We start from the raw sequence: 21,348 nt of genomic DNA, 5'->3' as shown, positions 1-21,348 counted from the left end.
CTGGGCCCGTGAGCCACAACTACTGAGCCTGCGTGTCTGGAGCCTGTGCTCCGCAACAAGAGAGGCCGCGATAGTGAGAGGCCCGCGCACCGTGATGAAGAGTGGCCCCTGCTCGCTGCAACTGGAGAAAGCCCTCACACAGAAACGAAGACCTAACACAGCCATAAATAAATAAATAAATAAATTAATTAAAAAAAAAAAAGACATGGGCATAAATGAGGGACTCACAATACTTATAGGAGGGTAAGAACCCATGTATAGGGTGGGGAGGAGGTTGAACTTGGACAGTTTCTTAGAGGAGATAGTATTCGAGCATTCTTAGTTGAAACTTGAAGTATTTAGTACATTTTAAAGATAATTTCCCATGTATGGGGAATAGCATAAGGCAGTTAGGAAAGAGAGGGTTTGGAAATCCCAGGGAAAATTCTGGGATTTCAAATAGTCCAGTTTGATGAAAGAAATGGGTAAGAGGATAATGAAAGATCGGCTAAAAGGGTAGGCTGGGGATATGTTGAGAAAGTTGGATTTCATTTTGTGGTAGACACCAGATTTTTGAGCAGAGAAATAATGCACAATTATGTATGCAATTATGGGTGACAGGAATATTCAAACATCATCCACAGTTCTTAATATATAATTAAAATATATTTTTTTCACTCATAAATTACAGGGAATCTTTAATAAAACATATGTACAATAAATAATTATACTTAAAAATGTTCATCTGACAGTTTCATGCCTTTTCAACAGAAGAGGCCACAATACCAGGGAAATCAGAAGGCAGTCTCAATAACTCTTCTACTTCTTCTTGCAAAGCCTCTGCTTTCTCATGCAACAGCAACTACAATAAAAAATCAAGACATGAGGCATAAACACCAATTTCTAGAGAACTGCTAACATTTTACCACCATCTGTTCGACACCTGAATCCTTACATACCAGCAAACTAGACATTAAAACTAATAATGAGATCGAAAAAATGGCCACTTAAGAACAAGTGTTTACAATTAATGAAGCTGAGACATTTAGTTAAAGCCATTTTAGCTGATCACTGCATTTGGTATACCAAAAATAAGGGAGCTTTAATACTCTCAAAGATTTGTTTTATTGAAGACTCAGCCACTTAAAAATTAACTTTTAATCTATAAAATTTAAGACAATTTTGCAAAAATTTAATTACTTCTTGAAAATGTTATCCTTTATATATGGATTTTAACTATTCCTCAAAATTTAGTATGCTAGCTTTTAAAAGCTTATCAGTGTTTCAAAGAAAAGTTTTATTCAAGCTTCTAAAATTAACATGGTTAATTTCAAAAGAAGCATAATGAGCAAAGAAAGTATTTCTAAACCCAGCACATAGTAGATGTCAATGAATATTTGCTGAATAACGATTTCTCCCCTTTCTTTAAAAAAGCCAGAAATAAAATATTCGTATTTGTTGCATCTGGGTTTTGAGTATATTGGTGTGAAATATTTGCACTATTTCTCTTATAACATTTTTATAATAAAAAGGTCAGCAAAATCACACAGAGGAAAAAAACCACTCTCTACCAATTTGATATAAAGCATAACATTATTTAGCACTATATAAAGGAGTCTAAAATGTAATTAGGATGTATATGTGTAACTGACACTGTGCTGTACAGCAGAAATGAACACATTGTAAATCAACTACACTCCAATAAAAATTAATTTAAAAAAAGAAATTTCAAATATAAAAAAAAATAAAGCAATGAAGTAAAGAAAAAAAAATGTAATTAGGTAAGCTTTCCAGTAACTGAGGTAATGGTGACCATGCAAAATGAATCTACCAACACATCCTGTAAGCACTCTACAGATCACCAAGAACAATAAGTAAACCATACAAAACTCACATGTCAACATTACTAGAATACAGAGACCACCACCAACATCAAATGACTTGAAGTGTTCTGTTCACCCCTTAGAGGCCAACTAGAAACCTCTGTTACTAATTCTTTTTTTTTTTTAAATTTATTTTATTTTTATTTTTGGCTGTGTTGGGTCTTCATTGCTGACTAATTCTTTATATTAAGCTTTCCTGTTCAAATTACTGTGTGGTTTCTGTTCCTCATGATTAGACCCTGACAGATACAACCAGAAAGTAAGAAAGTACACCAATAATGATGGGGACAGGCCAAAAAGACACAGGAGCCAGTTTGCAGGGGCTCTTCCTGGCCAACTCTGAGACCATTTGACTACCAAAATAAGTATGAACCCATCGTTCACTCTGATATAAATAAATGAATTAAAAGATAAATGAGGAAGGAATAGCTTTTCCTCATAGTAAAATGCCAATAAAAAATATAGAGGGAATAATAGAGTTAGAAAATCACCACTTGACAAACATCACAGAAATAACTGAGGCAAAAATTATCAATGAATGCTGAAAAAAGCGTGTGAAAGTTTAATGAAGAATAGGATATCTACATAGTCTCAAAGTATCCACTCCAAAAATACTAATAAAAAGGGAAAAATAATAACTTTACAGTGGAAAAGCTTGCCAGCTGACACTTCCTTAACCAAATGATCAAAGTCATTATCAGTAATGTGATAAAGTGACATCCTGTGGCTCCTGATGTACTAAGGCCACACAGCTTTTTTGTGGCATTCCTGCAAAAACCTGTTTAACCTCAATATAATCCTAACTGGTTTCCTTACTTCCATTCTTGCTCCCCTATTTTCAACCTCTAACCCACTCTTCTACTCAAAATCCTGCAAGGAATATCCATTTTACTCTTTCAAGCTTACTGGAAAAGCAGAAGGGATGGTGGGAAGGAGAGCGTGTACCTCAGTCCATAAGATGGAAGCCATATATTAAGAGTGGCTGAGTAATGGGACAGGGCAAGTATGGGTCCTTGGACACACAACTGATTCCTCATATCAGCTGTGAACTGTTTGTGTTTGAACTAATAAACCTTTAACATTTAAAGTCACTTATTTTGGCCATCGTTACCACAGCTCCCTTTGTATCCTTAATAACATATAGTGTAACTCTATAGTCCTGCTCTACTACTTACTGACTAGCTGTGTTTCCTTGGGTAAATCAATTTCTTTAAATCTTACTTATTTATTTTATTTATTTATTTATTTATTTATTTTTGGTTGCGCTGGGTCTTCGTTGCTGTGCGCGGGCTTTCTCTAGTTGCTGCGAGCGGGGGCTACTCTTCGTTGTGGTGCGCAGGCTTCTCATTGCAGTGGCTTCTCTTGTTGCCAAGCACGGGCACTAGGTGCACGGGCTTCAGTAGTTGTGGCTCGCGGGCTCAGCAGCTGTGGCTCGTGGGCTCTAGAGTGCAGGCTCAGTAGTTGTGGCACACTGGCTTAGATGCTCCGCGGCATGTGGGATCTTCCCGAACCAGGGCTCGAACCTGTGTCCCCTGCATTGGCAGGCAGATTCTCAACCACTGTGCCACCAGGGAAGCCCCAATCTCATTTATTTATTTATTCAAATATTTGTTAAATATCTACTATAGGCTGAATACCGTGCTAGGTGCTACAGAAATGGAAATAATTATAACTTCATCCTTATCAACCCAAAGAACTCCTAATCTAATGGAACAAGTTTTAGTGTCTTCATTTGTAAATTGAATGTGACACCAACTCTGTCCACCTCAGAGGACTGTTGTAAAGATCAATCAAAGCAATACAAACAATGTGAGCACCATTCAAAAAAGTAAGATGGAAATTTACTTTTCAGCCAGTTCTGATCTATATATGACAATAGTATAACAGTGAAGTTAAAAAAACAAAAAACTATGTGATTTCAGACCACAAGGATAGAACTATAGTTGAGATCAAGAAGGAAATAACCCCAAACTGTTGTGTAATGGATTTACCCACATGGAGCAGGAGGGTAATGACAAAGTGGATTGCGTCTAGCAAAGGGTAACCAGGATAGTGAATAGCCTAAAACTAGGTTATTTACTACAGGTGAAAGAAACAGAAAAGAGAAGCCCTTGGAGGCAAGAAGAGCCGTTTTCAAGTATGTGAAAAGCTAGCAAATGAACAAAGCAACAGCCTAGTTCCACAGGGCAGTACTCTACGAGGCCATGGTAGACATTTTAAGACAGCCTCATTATATTGGGATGCTCTTTGTAACACTAGGGGTCCAAAAAGAGAACTACTTAATTTTTGAGGTTGTAGGTTCCTTGTCAGTGAAGGTGTTTAAAGGTGAAAAGACCAGATGTCAGAGATGCTGACGAAAGGACTTCTGTGTCAAGAGTAGCAGGAGGCAGAGTTCAGCGAGTTCCAGAGTTCCTCGTACTTCAATGAACTCTTGAAAGCGTCTTTATTTTTTAGGAGATTCTTTTCCTCCTTTTAGCAAGCCTTGTTATCATAACACGTGTACTATTTTTACCCACATACTGTGAGTATAAACTTTTGCATATATAGTTAAATGTTTTTGCTTTTATGTCTAAAGTATAAGGAGATTACACTACAAAATATCATAAAGATTGGGCTTCCCTGGTGGCGCAGTCGTTAAGAATCTGCCTGCCAATGCAGGGGACACGGGTTCGAGCCCTGGTCCAGGAAGATCCCACATGCCACAGAGCAACTAAATCCGTGCACCACAACTACTGAAGCCCACACGCCTAGAGCCCGTGCTCTGCAACAAGAGAAGCCACCGCAATGAGAAGCCCGTGCACCGCAACGAAGAGTAGCCCCCGCTCGCTGCAACTAGAGAAAGCCCATGTGCAGCAACGAAGACCCAACACAGCCAAAAATTAATTAATTAAAAAATATATATATATCATAAAGATTAAAAAATAGTTTGTTTGCTTACCTTGGCTGATGAAACAATTTGCTTGGCCTGGCGTCTTGATAAATGATCAATTGTTTTTATCAGCACTTCAGGATTTGCATTAGCTAAGTGCATTAGACTTTTATAACCTGCATTGTATAACTGTCTTGCTCGACCCTGAAAAGTATTACAAAAATCATTATGATCAGAATTTGGGATTAGGAAAAAATAATTAAGTGTCTTACTGAAGGGAAAAAAATGCACTTGCAGAGACAGGAATAAACTAAGATAATAAATATGAAGAGATAACACATCAGAATCCTGAGGAATTTTAAAAGAGGCATTTGGGTGGTTCCAATCTGACTGCAAGATAGCTAGTTTTCTGTGCAGCTTAAGTGAGCTGATATGTGCTGCAATCAGAAATAAGAAACCCATTAGGGCACTTAGGCTAGGGGCATCCCCAATCAAATGTTTTAGTCCAGTATCCCTAAAATGTTCTTACCATCTACTCAGGGGACCTCTGAGGTAGGGGTGTGGGGGGTGTGTGTCTGCATTCCCAAACAGAACTCCTCTGATTTAAGAACTGAATAACGGAGGATAAACTGAAATCAAGGGTTGGTCAAAAATAGAAAACTAAGAAACCAGCTGAGGATACTTTCTCCTCACTCCCTTAGAAAATGTAAATGACCCTCACTGCCACCAAGTCACCACCACCTTCAACAAGCACTGTCTAAACTGACAGAAGGTGATTCTTCACTGGAGTAGAGGAAGGAAGGGATGTTAAGAATGACACACATACTTGGGGAGAGTCACCCCTATCCCTACTGTTACTTTTTCTCACAAATGTGATTTTTCATCAGAAATTCTTCCAGATTAACAGGGATTTCTGGGAGACCATGGCAGCAATTAATTAAAAAAAAAGATTCCCATGATAAATGAACAATAAGGCTATTGTCACTTACCCTGTGTGACATGACAGTAAAACCTGATTTTTCTGTTAGTTGAAATCATCTCAGGTGGGAAACTGGGAAGCTACTAACCTCTAAAACTCCAGTCACTTCCATGAGAGGGATCAGCTCTGCCTTTACACAGTAAGTCAACTTCTTGGTAAGTTCTACCAAAAGGGCTCTATAAACCCAGAACTCCTCAAGTTCCTGCAGAACACAAAGAAATATGCAGAATTTAAATCTGGTGAGTTATTTCAAAATCTAGTTTGCATCGTAGGGGGCTCAGAGAGGACTCTCCCTTCTGTAAATTCTGGAAGTTGGGTTAAGCCAGAGATGACCAATGACTCCAAGCAAAATTATTCCAAGGAAACATGGCAGAGACTGAGGAATGTGATGGAATGGTTTTACGATGAGGAAAAAGATTGAAAAGTGAAAAATAAACAACTATACCCCAATTAAAAAAAAAAAAAAGAAAAAGAAGTCAATAAGAAGAGTTCTATTCATTTTTATCAGAACATCAGCAAGTGATTGCATCGTTTTTCTTTCCCAAATGATTGAAAACAATTCCTACCTCTGGAGATTTATCCTGAAGACAAAATACTGAATACGGCAGGATTCAAATACAAGATGATGCTCAGTGCAGCAGCATTTAAAATAGTATTAGAAACCATGAGCTGGCAATTCTTAAAGCTGGGTGGGTAAATGGGTATTCATTACATTATCTTGTCTTTTTAAATATATGGTTGAAATTTTCTGTAATAGTAGTTTGGTGTTGTTTTTTTTTTTTAAGTTTCCTTTCTAACCTTTGGGTATCACTGTGAGCATTTGTGATGCATGGAACAACATTAGCTAGCTACTTTGTGACCACTAGGAAAGTAGTCAATGCACTAGTACGGCAGCAAAAAAAGAAGAAAAGAAAACCTTGAATAGAACTACTGAATCAATCAATCCCAAACTGCCTTAGCTCTGGCTTTCTTGCTACATAAGATAATCATTTTTCCTTATTGTTTAGATTTCTATGGAATTTTTCTGTTACTTGCAGTTAAAAGTATCTTAACTAATATGATTGGTGTACTATTTTATTCCACTTACATAACTTTTTTTGTTATTGTTGTTTTTTGTTTTTATTTATTTATTTAATTTATTTTTGGCTGCATTGGGTCTTTGTTGCTACATGTGGGTTTTCTCTAGTTGCAGTGAGCGGGGGCTACTCTTCGCTGTAGTGCGCGGGTTTCTCACTGTGGTGGCTTCTATTGTTGCGGAGCACGGGCTCTAGGCGCATGGGCTTCAGTAGTTGCAGCATGCAGGCTCAGTAGTTGTGGCTTGCGAGCTCTAGAGCACAGGCTCAGTAGTTGTGGTGCACAGGCTTAGTTGCTCCACGGCATGTGGGATCCTCCCAGACCAGGGATCGAACCCGTGTCCCCTGCATTGGCAGGCAGATTCTCAACCACTGAGCCACCAGGGAAGTCCTACATAACTTTTTATAAAGAAAAAAATGCTTTAAAATATTGAAAATACATTCATGAGAGTTGTCGGGTAGACTGACCCTAGGATCAACCATCAAATTATAGTTGCTTTTGAAGTTCAACCTATAGATTCTTTCACTTGAACAATTCTGTAAGGCTCACATCCTTATAGTTCTAAGTAAAACAAAGGGATAGAATTATCAGGGAACACCTTTTTAAATATGAAGAACAAACACAGTAAACTTAAGAAAATACATTTTAAAGGCCAGCTTCTCCTTATTATCCATAATTTTTGTGTACTGATAAGCTACCATGTAATTAGGGAATATAAGCTAAAATTTAAAAATCAGCATAAATAAAAGGTATTTAGAAAGGTAAATTTGCTAAAATAATTATCATTCAATCCAAAGCCAAGTAGTTTTTGGATTATTTACTCCATTAGCGTATATGATAGAACTAATTGCCATATACGCACACAGAATATGGAGGCTTAAGATAGGGCAAATGAAGTAGATTTTAAGTTTAAAAGTAGAATTCATTGTGGAAAAAAGTTTAAAAAAAATAAGTACAGAAATAAATATTACTATGCCACCAAAAAATAATAAATTTCAATGCAGCAAAAATGGTTTATCTTATAAACTCATCAAAAAACTGTCTGGGTAGAAAACTCTGGTAAGCTTTGTTGTGTTATTTAAGGAAATTCTGAAAGCTTCTTTTAGTAAAGTCTTAAACAAATTGATCTCAAATGCATAAGGCCAAAATTAAGTTTTCTTCTTGATTTATTTTATAAAATATACACTTGATGTAGAAACTAAAGTAGCTGCCTGACACTGAAAGCAAAAATGGGAAATTACTGTGGTAATCAAAAGAACATGGTACTGAGTAGTCAGGTATCTGCTGGATATTGGTAACATACCAATCAAACACTTTATACAGTTACCACTCAGGAGAAAGACACTCACACAGAATCTACATCAATGGAGAAAAGTTATTGTAAGAGTTGATTCCAGGGCCTTCCCTGGTGGTCCAGTGGTTGGGAATCCACCTTTGTCTAATCCACCTTAGATAATGCAGGCAACGCAGGTTTGATCCCTGATTGAAGAACTAAGATCCCACATGCCACGGGGCAACTAAGCCTGCATGCCGCAACTACTGAGCCCGCACACCAGAACTAGAGAGAAGTCTGTGTGCCACAACAAAGAGCCCATGTACTGCAATCAAAGATCCCTCATGGAGCAACTAAGACCCAACGCAACCAAAAATAAAGAATGAAAGAAAAGAGAAAACAACAACAACAAAAAGAAAGAGTAAAAAAAAAAGAGTTGATTCCAAATACTTGAAACTATTAATGATAGTTCTAAAAGTAGGGATAACTAAGGACTTTCTACTTGTTCATTATACGTTTTAGTTGATTCTGTCATTCTGTAATACCTTTATTACATGCCTGTATATAGTATTTTTTTAAGTGGATAAAAACAAAGATATATTTTAAACAAATTTTGAGTGCTTTGTAATAACAGAAGAAACGAGAACATACTAACTGGTTTTTGAGTTTAGTAACAGTTAAAACAGAAGATGCACACAGCATATATCATCTATTTAGTGGAATTACCTCACAGAAATGTAACACACAAGAGGAGAATGCGGCAGCTCCAGAGAGAAGGTTTTGTATATATCCTCGAGGCATATTGAATTTTTCAGACACACTCCAAATGTTGGTCTCTTTGAGCAAGGTATAAAGGACAAAAGACAGGTATAGTCTGTTGACAATATTCTTGTCCACCTTCTAGAAAGACACAAGTAAGTTTATGTACTGGACCTGCTAAAAAATGTACTTTACATTCAAAATGGACAAAAGGTAAAGCAAATGAAGTTGTTCCACAGGACAGCAAGGATAGAATGGTTCCACAGAAATAAATCTAAGTTCTAACAAATGTACTTTAGATTAGTTCAAATTACCATTTTTCCAAGTGTAAAAAAAGAGATATGCCAAATTGTTTCCAATTTAAAGTTCCTTCCGTAGGGAGTGTAGTGAGTTGAATTGTTCCCCCAAAAAGATATGCTCAAGTCTTAACCCCTGGTACCTTTGAATGTGACCTTGTTTGGAAATAGGATCTCTGCAGATGTAATTAGTTATGGATCTGGAGATGAAATCATCCTGGATGTACAGGGGGCCCTTAAGGGCCCATTGTTCAATGACTGTCATCCCTTACGAGAGAGACGACACAGAATGACACAGAGAAGGCAATGTGAAAATGGAGGCAGACTTTGGAGGGATGCATCTACAAGGATTGCCTGCGACCACCAAAAGCTAGGAGAGAGGCAAGATGGTTTCTTCCTCAGAGCCTCCAGAAGGAACAGCTCTGCCAGCATCTTGATTTCAGATCTCTGGCCTCCTGAACTGTGCCAGAATAAATTTCTGTTGTTTTAAGACACCTGGTTTGTGCTAATTTGTTATGGTAGCCTTAAGAAAGAACACAGGAAGGAAAGGAGTTGGGGAAACCTTTACATTTACTGTAGTATTTATAGGTGGTATATATATGTGTGACTGTGATTATAAATTAGACAAACGCATTTGTTTAGATAAATATGTTAATAAGTTTACAAAGTAAATACTAGATTCTATGATTTCTACATGGTCATGATAAATAATTAATGTTTCCAAAGTTAAAACACTGAAAGAAAAATGCTTCCTGTAGTTGACTATTTCTATTCTGTATATGTGCTTTTGCCTGTGGTGCCTAGTGATTATTTTCTGGGTAAAGCATTAAGCATTAAGCTAACTCAGAAACTGAGTAACTCATGCTTAAAATCAGAGGAAGAAAAAGATGAATTTTAAAGAGAAAAAGTGGGTTTAAAATATAAAATTATATCCTTTACTATAGTAAAAGAATGTTTACGATGAGAACTTAGGGTGGCACATCGAAGGATATAAGAATTACAGATTCTGCATGTTGTACTGGATCACCCTTTTAAAAAGCATTAAGCTGAAAAAGCATGATAGCTGAAAAACAAGTAGGAAAAGATTACCTTTTAATTTCCCAATTTTAGTGCATCTTCATTATCAACTATAAATTGAGTCAATGTAGATTTTGCTTAGAATGTATTTTCAAAGCCAAGAAAAATGATACAATTATATTACATGGCAAGATAAGCCACATTATGCCAATTTCAAGATTTTTACAAAAAATGTTTAAAGGTCTTTTTCAACGTGAAGACTTCAATTAGATTTTAAGTAAACATCATGTTCTGCAGAAGTTTTTTAAAAAGATACTTCTAAAGCACTGAACTAGTAACTAACCCATTTGTAATTAAGACAAATCCATGCCCATACTATTTAAAATATTTACTTATCAATTGAACAAACATTTATTGACTATATTTCATAAAATGTAACAAAAATAAATTTTGATTCAAGTTTTAAAAGATACATTATTCTAATAAGGTTTTATAAATGTTTATTATTTGGTAATGAGTTCCAAACTAATATGATTTTGTTTTTATTTTATATTTTAGAGTTTGATACAAAAGGCTTGTTTTAAGAAATATCTTTATTCAACATTTTGAAGGCCTAAACAACAGTCATTTCTGAGGTAAAAGACCCAATCTAAATATTGACAACATGAATACTGAAGTGTTATATATTTATAATTTTATGATACATCAATACAGGGGACAGCTGCACCATTCAATTCAAATGTAAGTAAACACCGCCTTCCATTTTTCAAAATGAAATCAGTAAAATCTATATAAATTTAAAAGATATAGGGGAAATGGTAGGCAAGATAATTAGGTTTCAAGGAAGATTAGATTACCAAAGAAAATGAAAAATGAAAAAAAGTGTATTATGAGGTGGAAGATTATATGAACTTAAGGATTTTGAATGCATGTTTGCCACAGAATTATTTCCACTTCTCTTAAGGTTAGTGTGTGCATTCAACGCTTGCTTCATGTTTGTTGACTAAACTTTAAAACACAAAAATATATCACACAAGAGTATTGCCTTTTCCACTTCAACCTTCTAAAATGCTTTATGTACTTCAAGTACATTGGGAGTTCTTTGGGACAACAGCAACAACAAAAACAAAAATCCCAAACTCGTCCTATCTTAGAATCCCTGTTACCAAGTAGAATGCTTAATAAAAAGTTTCTAGAAGATTTTTTTCTCCCTTGAATTGAACTTATTTCAGGATTCCATAATACTGTGAAAACATTTTACAAATATTTTACAATTTATATAATTTAAGCCATAATAAGTAGCCTAAGAAAAATAGATAAATAAGGTTTACCTTTTCCTATGATAAAGACTTACATGTGCATGACTATTTTAGAAATACAAAGGTACACAAAAAAAGGGCCATCACACCACCCAGAAATAAATACTGTTTAAAAAAAACCCCTAAACTTCTGGTCCTTAGATGTTTTAAATAGTAAAATGGGAATTATATTAAAGAGAAAAAAACTGAACCAAAAGGATCAAGTCAACAAAGGAGATGACACAACAGCATTAATTTTGTTTTATGAACTTAGTTATTTAGGAAGGAAAAAAAGACTAGGTTACCTTCCTGATGGCTTGACCTGATGCTTTCTTCCCGATAAAGTTCTCAGAGACTCCAACCAGAACAGCCACATTTTGTTCCGCTGGGCTGAGCTGGCTAAACTACAGAGAAAAAGAGTATAAATATATAGAAAAATTAAATTGTAACTTTAAAAAGTCTGCCATTAACCAAATCCAGTATTTAGTCATATCACACTTTAATTATTATAAAAGATATGAAAAAACCCACATATTTTGTTTACAAATATTGCAAGCTTAAAAGATATAGTATTAAAATATTTGGGTTAGCCAAAAAGTTCGTTCGGGTTTTCCCGTTAAGCTGTTATGGAAAAACCCGAACGAACTTCTGGGCCAACCCAATATAACAAACTTTAGTAGAATGACTTAAAGACATGGCCACAAATACTGTGACCATGGACTATGGGCTCATGTTTAATATGGGAGATGTCTGTGGGAAGCGAGAAGAGGGAAAGCTTTTGAAAGTAACCGCATTGTATAATACCACTTAGAAAAACTTAGAGTAACAATTTAAAAATACGACATTAAAAAGAAAGTTAATTTCCTGCAATTAAAAGCTGCATATTGCTTCTGCCTAATATGTGTTCATGCATCTAGCCTGTTCACAGTAAGATCATAACAGACTGTACTCTACCACTCGGTTTTGTAACAAGTATGGCCAGTTCCACCTTGCTACTGTTGATAAAGATGATATTCCTTCTCAGGTATTAACATCACCGGGTTTGGTGTGACATGATGTGACATCACGTGTGACTGTAATAGAGCTTTCATGTAATTAAACTATCAGTCATCAGGGATGGCTTTCATGGTTTTCTTTATATTCCAGGCATTATAAAATGTAGTGGTCACCAAATCACAAGAGTAAACTACCTTTGGGGAAATGGGACCAGGATGACCTTTTTTTCTTTTCTGCACCTTTCTTTATTTTTTTGACAATGAACATGTTTATATTTAACAGAAAATATTTAAGTGAAACAAACAGAAAATGTTATTGCCATATTACTACTTTAAAAACTTGAAGACAAAGGGCCCAATTTCAAATATATTTTAATACAGAAAAAAGTGAATAATCACTTGACAAAAATCATATCCTGATTCATTATTGTAGCCTGTATTGCAGAATCTTATCGTCTCACCTGCCTGAAGTATATCATCCAATCAGGGTTACACTGAGAAGCCATATCATAGGGAGTTGTTAGGTAAATTAGATGAAGAAGGCTTTCAAGCACAAGTCCTTCAAGACCTTTCTTCAAGTCTCTGTAGAGACTGTCACAATAAGCCAAATCTATAGTTCCTAAAAGAAAGACACGAATAGTTCATATTTCATAATCACCAAAGGGGGAAAGAGTTGACTTTAAAGAAAGTCTAGTTTAGAAGTTAACTACAAAAGTCTTTAAAATCTCTTACTATGTAACTTAACACAACTATTTTGGAGGTCATTTTGATAGTATCCATCAACATTTAATAAGTACATACCTTCTGACCCAACTACTCTATTCTTGGGAATCTAACCCAGAGAAACATTTCCACACATATCCAAAAATACATGAACAGAGATGCCCAAGCAGCCTTGTTTATAATGGAGAAAAATCAGGAACAGTGTAAATATCCATCAATAGGGGAGTGGTGAAATAAATTATGGTATCCATACTATGGATGACTATTGTACTAAAAGAAAAATGAGGTAGATTTAAAGGGATTAACATGTGAAGATGCTCATGCTATTTTATAAGTGAGAAAAGCAAGCTCTGTGTGTGTGTGTGTGTATATATATATATACACACACACACATATATACACGTACACACAAAAATATTTGGAAGGATATATGTATCAAATTGCTATGAAATTTACAGATAATGTCTGCAAAAATATATACCAAATTGTTATTCTTGGTAAGATATTATGATTTTATGATTGCTGAGGGAGGGGAGCATGAAGGAGGGATGACCACCTTTTTCTCTATATACCTCTACAGTATTCTAAATTACTTGTTTCAAAACACTTTTCAACTTTTTAAAGTTGAAGTAGTCCAACAGTTTGTAAGATAAGATTAATATTATTAATATGAAATTACAAATCCAACTTAACATTACATAATAATTTCTATTTTTTCCAATGCATTTCCTCAGATTAGTAATGAGATTTAGGTAAACTCTTACCCTTAAAAGAAGCTCGTCCCAACTTTGTAATGTGAAAACTATATTGGAACTCTTCTTCAGACCCATGAATAGTGTCTTTTTGTAGAAGTCCTTTTTCTGTCAAAATAGTATCTTTTTGTAGGAGTCCTTTTTCTGTCAAGTATCTAAGTGATTCGACAGTTATTTCCCAGAGACTTCTTTCTTTCAACAAAATCTTCTGCTGAACACCAAAAAATGTACCACTCATAAAGTGATATATGTCACCAAGATTTGTTGCAATCTGAAACAATTCAGGACATCATTAGACCATCTTCCCTAATTCAAGGCAACATTCTGAATGAATAATTAATCAAGATGATGACTCATTTCCATACTGCAAATCTATTTAAATAAAAAACTATTATAAAATCTACATAGTTGCATAAAGGTAATTTTATAACAACATTTTAAAATCACAAGAAAAAAACAGTTTAAGGGAGAAGACAGTTATCATATTCATACTGAAAACATCTACACATTTCTCATTCAAAAACCCCTTAGGTTTTTGAATAATTTTTCACAATACCTCCAAAGCTGTGCTCTCTGTTTACTCCTCAATTATCACTAATTCCCACTCAGCCTCCTTCAGAAATCCTTCCTCCACCCCTTTCCAGCCACATGTGAAAACATTCTTTAGCTTTAAAAATTGTATTAAAAAAAAAAACAAACATGGAAAACAAAACTGAAAGCCTCCACTAAAACAGGATCAGGCAATACTTTCCCTGACATATTACCTAAAAATAGATAACAGTTTTTTACTGCTTTTTGTCTCTATCATTCCCATCTCCTTTTCCTGTTCTTTTGCTGCCTTTTTTTCTCCCCACTTACTCACTATTTAAAACTTATAATGGCAATCATAAGTAATACTTAACTCACCACTTGGTATTCAGATGTAGAGCTGTCTCTGAATTAGAATAATTTATATTAGCCAATTTCAATGAAATCAGCAAGTTATACTAAAATATAGTCAATCAATAAGCATATTTCTCTCTCTCACAACTCTGATGATATTGCAACTGGAAAACTTAACTAGTAGTTTCATATTAAACCATTATAAGCGATAACAGAAAATAATACGGAGCACAGACCATTTCCTACTGTTTCTCCTTTTAATAAAAATCATTCTTAATATAGTATTCATTCAGGCCAAATTGTACTTTTAAGATACTCACTTTGTAGATTATCAACATACTTAGTTTCTATATTGTTTTTTGGTTGGCCGATTACAGTTAACCATGGGAGTAAACAAATAAACAAAACCCTTTACTTTATCCTTCTGGCTACCAACAGGTTATCTTTCTAGCCCTCTGTGAAAACTTTTAGACATAGTGGTTTAAACCCACTGGTATAGCCTCTGCTTCTGGCTTCTCAAAGCTGGGTTCTTCACTGTTGCCCCAACCTTCAAGTTCAGCCATGACCAACTCCGAAGTCAACCCATTCATTAATTAAAGTGTTTACCAAGTGCCAACCACATGCCAGGCACTGTGCTAGCCACGGGGATTCAGTGATAAATGAGAATAAATGTGGATCCTGCTGTCACAGGGCTTATATTCCACTGGGGTAAACTTACTAGCCAAATAATGGCACTAACAAGAATACAACTACAGACTGATAGGCGCTATTAAAGGAAAGAAATGTGTTTCTACAAAGCATACAACAGACTGACTGGACTCAGTGGCAAAGGAAGGCTTCCCCGAGGAAGTGGTGGTGAAGTGAAAGTCTGACCGTTAAGTGGGAGTGGGTGAGGGTGAAACTGGAGATGGGGAGGTAAGAAGGGCGAGTCCCAGGCTTACGGAACACTGCAGTAGGAGCAAGTACAGAATGTTTGAGAAATGTCATAGAAGGCCAGCATGTCTGGAGTACAGAGTATGCGAAGGCTGTGAGAGATGAGGACGAAGAGACAGGCAGAGACCAGATCTACCACAGTAGGACCATGATAGGGAACTTGGGCTCAATCCTAACAGCAACGGGAACAACCAGCGACAAAGTTTAAGCAGAAGGGGGTGACACATTCGGATTTCACATTTTGCGAAGATCAGTCTATTGAAGAATTACTTGGAGGGGATGTGGGAAGGCAGGGCAGACAGAGTGAATGCAAAGAGACCAGCTGGGAGACCATTACAGTGATCCAGGCAAGACCGCAGTAGCATGCACCACAGTGTGCAAGCAGCCTACGTAACCTGCCTTTTTGCCCTGGATTCTTTTTTTGTGAAAGCACAGTTATATTACTTTATTCAAAGGTATGCAAAGATCAGCGATAAAACATATAAAGTGTCTAGCAGAGCGTCTGAAACATAGTTGTGAGAAACAATAATTGGAGGCTCCCTGTATCCCATGGCCCAACAACTGTTATGATCTCTTATTAAGTCCTGGAGTTTCCATCTCTTCCACCAAACCCTGGACCTAGTCTCTCCAGGGATGCCCACCTCTACCTCCTGCCTCCTGACCTCACACTTCCCTTCTTGCCTCTCACCCCTATCCCACCTGGTTGTTCCTGTCCAGAGGACTTGACTTCTGCTTCAGTTCTAACTCTAAAGATTTTCCCACTTCTCCACCTGGTCTGTAATTCCGGCCTCCTTCCACAGCTATAGCCCTGTTGTGAAGCCCTACCTCAAGGAGTAGGAGGAACCCGGATGGCCTGTCCTCCTCAGGACGGGGCCCAGTAGCCTCCTATGGGCAGGCTTGAAACAACAGCTGCCTATAGGCTAATCTCCTGAGCCGACTCTGCCTGGACTTCTTGCTGCTGTACTTCAATTGTTAAAACAGAATATAACGGTTGCATTGCCAGGCCCATAAAACCAGACCTTTGTGGCCAAGTCAGTTCCCCCAGGATTCCTGTACCTGAGTGCACTGAGTCCCAATTCCCTCCTAATTCCATTGCCTTTTGTGGAGTCCTCACTCATGACATACATATATTTGTCAGATGTATAAATATTCTCCCCTTGCCTTTTCATTTGTTAAGCAGGGTCTTTTGAAGAGAATTTTAAAATTATGATGAAGCCTATTAAATTGATTTTTTTCTTTCATGGTTTATGGCTTTTGTTTCCCACGTAAGAAATCTTTGCCTACCCCAAGGTAGGCTTATCTAAAACCTCTATCTCCTTCAATACCCAGCATTAATTCCTTTTCTTTCTTGTAGTCTTTCACTCTTGTAAATGGCCAGGGGATAGTGCAATATTACACCATTCATCTGCAAGGTAATCAAAATTTGTCTCATGATATCTTTTATTTGTCAATTAAATTTTGGATTTTCACTTAAACCATTCAGGTTGCTGAAGAGAGACTGCATGATAGATTAAGAACATTGGTTTTATAGTTAGAGAAAGCTGAATTCAAACCCTGGCTTTGCCACTTTGGGGCTGAGTGATTTGGGCACAAAGTTAAAATTTACTTAAGGATAACCCTAAAAAAGAGGTTTAGCTCAAGAGATATCCTAAAAACGGGAGCTAATTTCTAATCTTAGGAAAAAAAGAGTGTTTTCCCATTATGCCCCACCCAACTTTTTTTTTTTTTTTTTTAAATTTTCTGCCTGATAAAGGCTATATTGATCTGACAAATGTTTATGGCCACAGGACTACAATGAACCTTATTCTTAACAATGGCAGAGATGCTGGATTATCCCACATCAGGACCCATGTCTTTAGAGCTCCTTCTATCCTCCATAGTATCCACCAAAGTTTCTTACTTGTAATGGATGCCCAGTTATGATTTGTTGATTTTTCACATTCTTCAGGATTAAAAATGCACATATAAATCCAGACTCAGATTTATCATGTCACAGACTGTTCTTTTCCACATTAGATTAGAAGTTAACATTTTTTTCATACTTTGTAGTTTTCAAAACTTTTTAACTTCCACTATCTCAGGTAATAGCAATAAGATATAAAAATATTAAAAAATACCTTCAAACCAATCAAAGAGAGAAACAAAGTTTGGATTCCCTTGGTGAATTCTTGAACAAGTTGGCTATAACAGTTTTCCAATGGTCTGCTTATTAACTCCAATACCTACAAGAGTTAAAGCGTTATTATAAAAAATAAATTTATGTTTTGCGTTATTATAAAAAATAAATGGTGTTCCATATAAATTTTATATTTTGCATAGATTGTGTGGAGGCTGGGGGAGATAAAAAACATAAAGACAAAAAAATAAGAATTTAGCAGGTGTTCTCATGAAAATGGAAGAAGATAAATAAGGAAAATACTTTTCATGGTTTGCCTGAAATACAAAAGTATTTGAACTACTCTTTCTAATTCTTAATCATGGGGGAGAAGGAAACATTATTTAAAGGAATATTAATAATTAATTTTTAAAAGACAGTCTCATAAAAGGGCTAGACCAAAGTCCAAGAAAAGACAACAAAATGACCAACCATCCACCAGATTATTACCTGTTGCTTGTCTTTTTCTTGCAATATAAGGATACTCTCCCCAGTAGAATCTATTCCAGCACGGCCAGCCCTGCCAATCATCTGTTTATATTGATTCCTCTTTAAAAATTCTTTAGCAACATAGGGGGCTCTTAAAATAACTCTATGGAATTGATAAAATTAATTAAAAGTGGCACTCCATCTATAGCAATAGCATCTATTTTTTAAAGTTTTCATTATATTTATGTGATATTAAATTTAGTAACATATTAACTCAAAAAAATAGGCAACTACTGTTTACCAAGAATCTATGATGTCCTAGGCTCTTTATGTACATTATTTGTAATCTTACAAAACTCTTGGTGATAATATTCTTACTTATTTACAAAGGAGCTAACTAAAGCATATATACATGTTAAGTCGTTTAGCGAAAGTCACAAAATTAGTAATTACCAGAACCATAACTTGAACTTAAGTCTGCTTAGCTGTAAAACTTACGGTCAATCCACTAGAGCAATAATCTCAAAATAGTTTTGATTTGATACTCCATAAATGAAAAATCTGACCATGGACCATCAACATATGCATATTCATTTATGAGCTTACAATACTGTCAACATAAAATTGTAGATTGCAACTGATTTTGACCTACAAACATGGTGATTTCAATCCTGTTCACATATACAGAAGTTTGTAGCCAGCTTTCCTATTCAAAGGTGAGAGAAAACCTGTCATTTACCTAAAACAATCAGCCTACCTCTTTATTTATAAATCTCAATGGACAGCCAAGATTACCAAATACATGAAGAAAACTAATGACATAAAAGAAAAACAATGAGAACATACAGAAAAAATGTCTGACAGAAGCAGATAATACGCAGAACAGAAAAGAACTTTAAAAAATTCTAATTAGTATCCACAGAAAATTCTAAAGGGTATTGTATTCATACTATGAGAGCAGACGGTTATAAAGAAAGGACAATAAAAGAGAGTTCTTAGAAATTAAAAAAAATTAATTAATTTAAACAATAGAACAACTGAATAATGAATGAAACATAGTTAATGGAATACAGTTAAAAACTGACTTTGTTATATAGAAAGTAAAGGTGAAGAAATCACATAGCTCATATAGATTGAAAAATGTGTAAGAAAAATTAAGAGATGAAAGCTCAATTTAAGAGGTTTCAACTGTCTAACTGAAGTTACAAAAGCAGAGAACAGAGATAACAGAAGAAAAGAAATAATAAAATAACTGAAAAAAAATTACTCTAAGAGGAAGAAAGGCGTAAAACTTTAGATTGAAAGCATGTACCAAAGGGCTAAGCCCTATGAATAAGTAGTAGCTAAACTGGGAGAGTTAGGATTGCAGAATTAGATTTCTCAGTTTCTTGAGTTTCAAACCTCGGCTTTGAAACTCATTTGTTGGCCGTGAAGTTGGGTAAGTTACTTCATTATTCAGTGCCTCAGTCTTCCCTTCTATAAAATGTGGATAATAAAATACAACCTTCCTCACAGAGCTGTTGTGAGGATCTATTAAGTCAATGCATGTAAAGCTGTTATGACATGAGTGAGGGCATGTAATAGCTGTAATTATTATTATACACTACGACGAAATGTTAAGGTTAAAGAGAAAAGTCTAAAAGCTTCTGGAAAGGGAAAAACAGCAAGCCTATGCAAAAACAAAAATGACCAACACTCGCTCCTCAAAGACATGGAAGAGTACTACAAGGGCCCCAAAGAAAAAAAACTGAACCTAGAATTCTGTTCCTAGCAAGGTGTTCAAGTGTGAGGCTAAAATAAAGACATCTTCAGCTACGCAAAGATTCAAAAATTTTTACTCCCAATGCAGCATTTAAAAAATAATTACCCAAGGATGGCAAAATAAAAAATGGATCATAGAAGGAAGATGTGAGGCACAAGAGGCAGTGGTAGGCAAAAAACAAACAAACAAAAAAGGATAATTTACAGGTAAGTTTAAATAACTATTGATTGTAAGATGAAAGAAAATTTAAAATCTAGAACTAAAATTCCAGGTAACTGCAACAATACATGAGGCGGTGTAGAAAAATACACAAATGCTAAGACTCTTGTTATGTTCAGCATATGTTATGCTGTTATGTTATGATACATATATGTATCAATATAGTTATTGATTAATTCTAAAATGACAGAAAAACACAGTTGCGTTTTTTAACAGTTTTACAACTGTTAAAAAATTTAAGAGTAACCATTGAAATAAGAGAAAGAGGATACATAACTTCCTCTTTTATTTCAACAACTGTCTGAAAAACCAGAAAACTTAACCAGTGACAGAGTTTGAAAATAAAAGAATAGAAAAAAATATACTTGGCAAAAAATGTAGTCCCAGTATTCAAAATAAAATCACTAAATGAGGAAAACAAGGATGTATTCTATTCACAAAAGGTATAATTCAGCAATAAGGTATTTGCAGTAAACCTTTATATACCTAGTTTTGAAATACAAAGCAAGAACTTTTAAAAATGTAAAAAGGAGAAGTTGACAACTCCATAATTTCAGTGGGAGACTCTGAAATTGACAAATCAAAGAATCACAAAGAAAAAGGAGGAGCTGATGACTAATAACTGTTACATATTGAGCTATAGGAAGCTACATACCCGGGCTTCCCTGGTGGCGCAGTGGTTGAGAGTCTGCCTGCCAATGCAGGGGACACGGGTTCGAGCCCTGGTCTGGGAGGATCCCACATGCCACGGAGCAACTAGGCCCGTGAACCACAACTGCTGAGCCTGCGCGTCTGGAGCCTGTGCTCCGCAACAAGACAGGCCGCGACAGCGAGAGGCCCGCACACCGCAATGAAGAGTGGCCTCTGCTCGCCGCAATTAGAGAAAGCCCTCACACAGAAACGAAGACCCAACACAGCCAAAAATAAATAAATAAATTAATTAATTAATTAAAAAAAAAAAAAGAAACTACACACCCAACAGAAAATACATATTTTTTTAAATCTCATGGATGATTTATAAAAACTGACCATTTATTTGTAAAAGTGTCACAAATGACAAAGAGTGGAAAT

The 21,348-nt window shown here is 35.7% G+C and overlaps 1 protein-coding gene across 3 annotated transcripts in view; it reads right to left on the bottom strand.

Moving 5' to 3' along the window:
* Positions 1–281: 281 nt before the first annotated feature.
* Positions 282–21,348, bottom strand: part of HELQ (helicase, POLQ like) — a 37,332-nt gene continuing 16,265 nt past the window's right edge. For 2 of the 3 annotated variants that reach the window (XM_036852564.1, XM_036852566.1), the window contains 9 exons: positions 18,318–18,459; positions 17,830–17,934; positions 13,910–14,168; positions 12,884–13,041; positions 11,733–11,831; positions 8,784–8,957; positions 5,799–5,912; positions 4,801–4,935; positions 282–841 (listed from right to left, as the gene is read on the bottom strand). In XM_036852564.1, coding sequence (XP_036708459.1) covers positions 734–841; positions 4,801–4,935; positions 5,799–5,912; positions 8,784–8,957; positions 11,733–11,831; positions 12,884–13,041; positions 13,910–14,168; positions 17,830–17,934; positions 18,318–18,459 — 1,294 coding nt within the window. In that variant the 3' untranslated portion in view covers positions 282–733. The remainder of the gene's footprint in view (positions 842–4,800; positions 4,936–5,798; positions 5,913–8,783; positions 8,958–11,732; positions 11,832–12,883; positions 13,042–13,909; positions 14,169–17,829; positions 17,935–18,317; positions 18,460–21,348) is intronic. The other variant, XM_036852565.1, reaches the window with a different exon arrangement.

The sequence above is a fragment of the Balaenoptera musculus genome, chromosome 5 (genome assembly GCF_009873245.2).
Source record: "Balaenoptera musculus isolate JJ_BM4_2016_0621 chromosome 5, mBalMus1.pri.v3, whole genome shotgun sequence".
Taxonomy (NCBI): Eukaryota; Metazoa; Chordata; class Mammalia; order Artiodactyla; family Balaenopteridae; genus Balaenoptera; species Balaenoptera musculus.
The sequence above is the reverse complement of the archived record's forward strand: the minus strand, read 5'-3'. Positions and strand labels throughout refer to the sequence as shown.